This window comes from Coenobita brevimanus, chromosome 76 (genome assembly GCF_032717465.1).
Source record: "Coenobita brevimanus isolate Jiangsu-jjx chromosome 76, ASM3271746v2, whole genome shotgun sequence".
In the NCBI taxonomy this organism is placed as follows: Eukaryota; Metazoa; Arthropoda; class Malacostraca; order Decapoda; family Coenobitidae; genus Coenobita; species Coenobita brevimanus.
This window is the reverse complement of record NC_137029.1, coordinates 500,619-504,523: the sequence shown is the minus strand read 5'-3', so window position 1 is coordinate 504,523 and position 3,905 is coordinate 500,619. Positions and strand designations below refer to the sequence as shown.

General features: G+C 42.3%; 1 protein-coding gene across 1 annotated transcript; it reads right to left on the bottom strand.

Annotated features, from left to right (window-relative positions):
• Positions 1-625: 625 nt before the first annotated feature.
• On the bottom strand, positions 626-1,936 carry LOC145408258 (uncharacterized). The gene has a single exon (XM_080279026.1). It carries the CDS (start codon positions 1,934-1,936, stop codon positions 626-628), a length of 1,311 nt encoding a protein of 436 aa, XP_080135152.1.
• Positions 1,937-3,905: the final 1,969 nt, after the last annotated feature.

Sequence of the window (3,905 nt, the reverse complement as noted above, 5' to 3'; positions counted from 1 at the left end):
TTTTAGCCTAACACCCACTTATGGTATGTGGGACTCGCTTACACTCTAACACTTAACAAAAGACTAATTCCGCTAAGAGTGTCATACGGATCTGGAAATGTTAATACTGATGCCGTTTATGATGAAGCTTACCCTGCCACTACGGTGACATGCAATATTTTACTCTTGCCAGCTCTGTTCAGTTTTATTAATGTTAGGGGAGACATTCGGACATAAGAGGTTATGTACAGCTTCCACTAACACTAACAACACAATCGGTCATTTTATCTGTCTATCTATCTATAGTCCGGCGCCCTAAATCCCGGAAAGGGTGGCAGCAGACAAAAACGCCTCCAAGTCGCTCCTTCACCCACCATTTGACGGGGGTAGGACAAAAACTCACCGGACAAAAACTCACCGGACAATAATTCACCGGACAATAATTCACCGGACAAAAACTCACCGGCAAATATCTAAGGAGGACAAAAACTCACCGAAATAAAAGAAAGTTTTTTATATGTCAGATATGTTTAAAAATGGTATATTTATGTATTAAAAACTTTAAAACATAGAAGATTATTTGAACTATAATACTGAAAACCTGGTCCATTAAATGAGTTATTCAAAACAAAGTGAACTCCTAGGTTTAAAAACGGACACACTGCCCAACAGCTCGAAGGAATTCCTCTGTCGATTTCCTACCGGCAACTATATCTTCACATAAACTCTTTAAACGTTTCTGAAGACGAACATAGTTTCTCTTGGTTCTCCTCTTTGGAGGTTCCCCTCTGTCATCCTGCAGCATCATGGTTTTGACTAAGGCTTCATCCTTCCTAATGTTATCAATAACAGTGTAAAAAGATGAATGGGAATGACCAACAAGCTGCTTGAATGATGAATTCCAGGTTTCACTCATATTGTTTGTTCGAGCTGCATCATTTAGGATATTACTGTGCACGTTCCATATACCTGGCAGAAAAGGAGGTGGAAGTCGTCGAATATTGGCTTGTAGTGATTCTGGGCCTTCATTATTTCCAGGAAGTCGTACATGACGGAATGTACCTGTAACATATGTCCTGTCGAAGTATGCAAGGAGGTCTTCAAATTCTTCAGGGGTGTTGTCCTTCAAAAACTGCATACCTTCCTGCACCTTCTCTAATGGAAGAAATGCTAACCCATCCATCATTCCACAGAACAGTCTGCAATCATCATTTTCACGGTAGCAATTCACAAGCCCTAATTCCTGTATCTTACGCCACGTACTTTGCGTCAAGTGGAAGAAACATCCTTTAGTGGCTACATGAGGACCTAAAATGGTACTGACAGCTTGCATGGCAGCTTTCTCAAAATCTAGTACAATTTCTGTGGGATCTGGTGTAAACCCTAGCCTTTCACACCCATCTACAACACTTTGAAGCAGTTCTTCATATATATTTTGTGACTTTCCTGACAGGAATGCATACACGCAAGAAACTGCTGTTTCGCCTAATGGGGCTCTAATAACATAAAGTTGCTGGAAAATTTCTGGAGCCATAGCATAGTTCCCGTCCATAAACCACGTACGGGCCCGGCACAGTAATCGTAAGCACTCATCAGTAGCATATACAACCACTCTGTTGCAGGCATCCGCACCACTGTCATGCAACAGGAATCGTCGTGGCTGTTCACCAGATGTACGTTTCCAATCATCTGTAATATTTAGTTCACGTACATTTGCAGGTTCTTTAGGTAATGCACCTCGCCTCTGCCGACGAAGATCACGTCTGCATGTATCTAGCTGACCAATGTGGGCACGAACCTCGTCACTTGCAGATTCCAATCCCTGAGCAAGCAGCTGGTTTGGGCGACCCTTAGTTTCTCTTGCCTGTTGTTTTAGGGTTGCTCTTAATTTTGTGACAGAAACTAAGGCTTCATCTGCTTCATGGTTGTGATCAACAAAGGAGCGCGGATTCTGCATCTAAAAACGAAAAAAAAAATATATATGAATTCAGTGTTAGTTTTATCTATCTATCTATTGCCGCCGTCTACACTGACTACACTACACGCACTTCATCTTCCAACTTCCATCCTTACTCAACACACTACCCAAATATTTAAATACCCTCACATTTTCCATTTCCTCCCCATCTAGCCTCACTCCACACTCAGTCGCTTCATTCCTTTCAAACAACCTCGCACCTCCTTAAATATTCCTTATATTAGGGAAACACAACCTTAATGAAACTCCTTACATTTACATCCGAAGTTAGGGCTCCTTTACATTTCAGGCTTGATTGTTGACAGCACTGCCATCGTATCCACTCATTCTTCGATATCTTCTTCACGTACAGTCGTCAGCACAAATTCGCTGCAAGCCTGCTCGTGTTATGTGGTTGTTTTGTCTGGCAACAGTGTATAGGAACTAGTTGCCACACAGGCTTTTATACGCTTTAAAGACGTGTTTGTAAGAATTAGTGCTATAAATCGCCCAGAATGCAGTAGTCTTTATATCTGATTAGCATAAAAATGAGCAAAAGACGACAGAAGAATGTTGTAGAGTGATAAAATTTCTGCTCTCTCCCTCGTACCCACCCCATGTCCCTCTCCACCCTACCTCTCACCCCCCCCCATGCTCCTTCATTTCCACTCCCCTCTCTCCGCATCCTGTCTACCTTAACCACGGCGCAGATCTAGGTAATGAACTGCACTCTTCTCCATTTCTTGTCTATTCCTGTAACCTTTTAGCTCCTTACATTCGGGAGTATCTTGCCATGCCTCAGTCTTTTTCACCCACTCTTTACTCCACACGTGATGCAGTAGTTCGAAACATGATGGGTTCTGATCCTGCTTCATGAATCAGTGAACAGTATGAGGAGGGTGGGAACATTTTCCTTGAAACGAGAGAGAGAGAGAGAGAGAGAGAGAGAGAGAGAGAGAGAGAGAGAGGAAGTACGAGGAATGGGCACAAATGTTTGTTTAATTTCGCCTGCTGAAATAATAGCCACCAACTGCCAGGCTCACTAAACACACACACACACACACATACAGTAAAGATTTCATCACAAGAACGAGACCTCAAACGTTTCTGTATCTAGCGGCTGTTGGTAGTGACAAGGGGTGGAGAAAAGAATGACAACTGGCATAAAAAGAGTGGGAATCAGACGGGGAGGGTGAGAATGGGATTAGAACAGGAAGGGGTATTGGTAATCAGCCTTGGATACATTTTATTAAAGATTTTCGAGCAATTGAGAACAGGACAATATTGGTTTAGTAAACAGTCAAGAGAGAATTGTGATGCACCAGTCGGGTTAGTGCCGTGGATAAATGAATGAAGGTAGAGAGAGTGAGGAGAGGAGAAAGTGGAGAGGCATGAACGTGAGTGGGGAGTAGGAGGGGGAAGGAGGGGTGGGGGGACATCAGGAGGAGAAAGGGGGAGAGAGGGGAAGGGAGTTTAGACACGGTTATGAGGAATGTCTGAGTATTACACTCATACGTCATTTCATAACATTCTGTCAGCTTTTGCCCTTTTTTTTATACTAATTAAATACGGTATACATAATATTGTATTCTAGTCAGCCTCCAGTACCAGTTTTAAAAAACACGTCGTTAAAGTGTATAAAAGTCTATGTGGCAACTAGTACCCTTACACTGTTGCCAGACAAAAGGACTCACAACACACGAGGGACTTGCAGCGAATTTATGCTGACGACTGTACATATATCCATGAACGCACAGCTTTTGGCCACCCTTGTTGTTTTTGATGATCTCCATTGCTACTGATATTGATGTGAGAAACCTGAACACCAATACAATAACGGATAATTCAAACATGTGTGTCGAAGCATGTTTCAAATGTTTCAAGAAAAGCTGTTTCTAAAGCGTCGTATCCTCTTTATCCTCTTTATCCTATTCATAGTGTCAAAGCATGTTTCAAATGTTTCAAAAGA

Bases quoted from the DNA above. Each gene is read 5' to 3' on its own strand.
- LOC145408258 (XM_080279026.1), bottom strand. From the start codon at position 1,936: ATGCAGAATCCGCGCTCCTTTGTTGATCACAACCATGAAGCAGATGAA.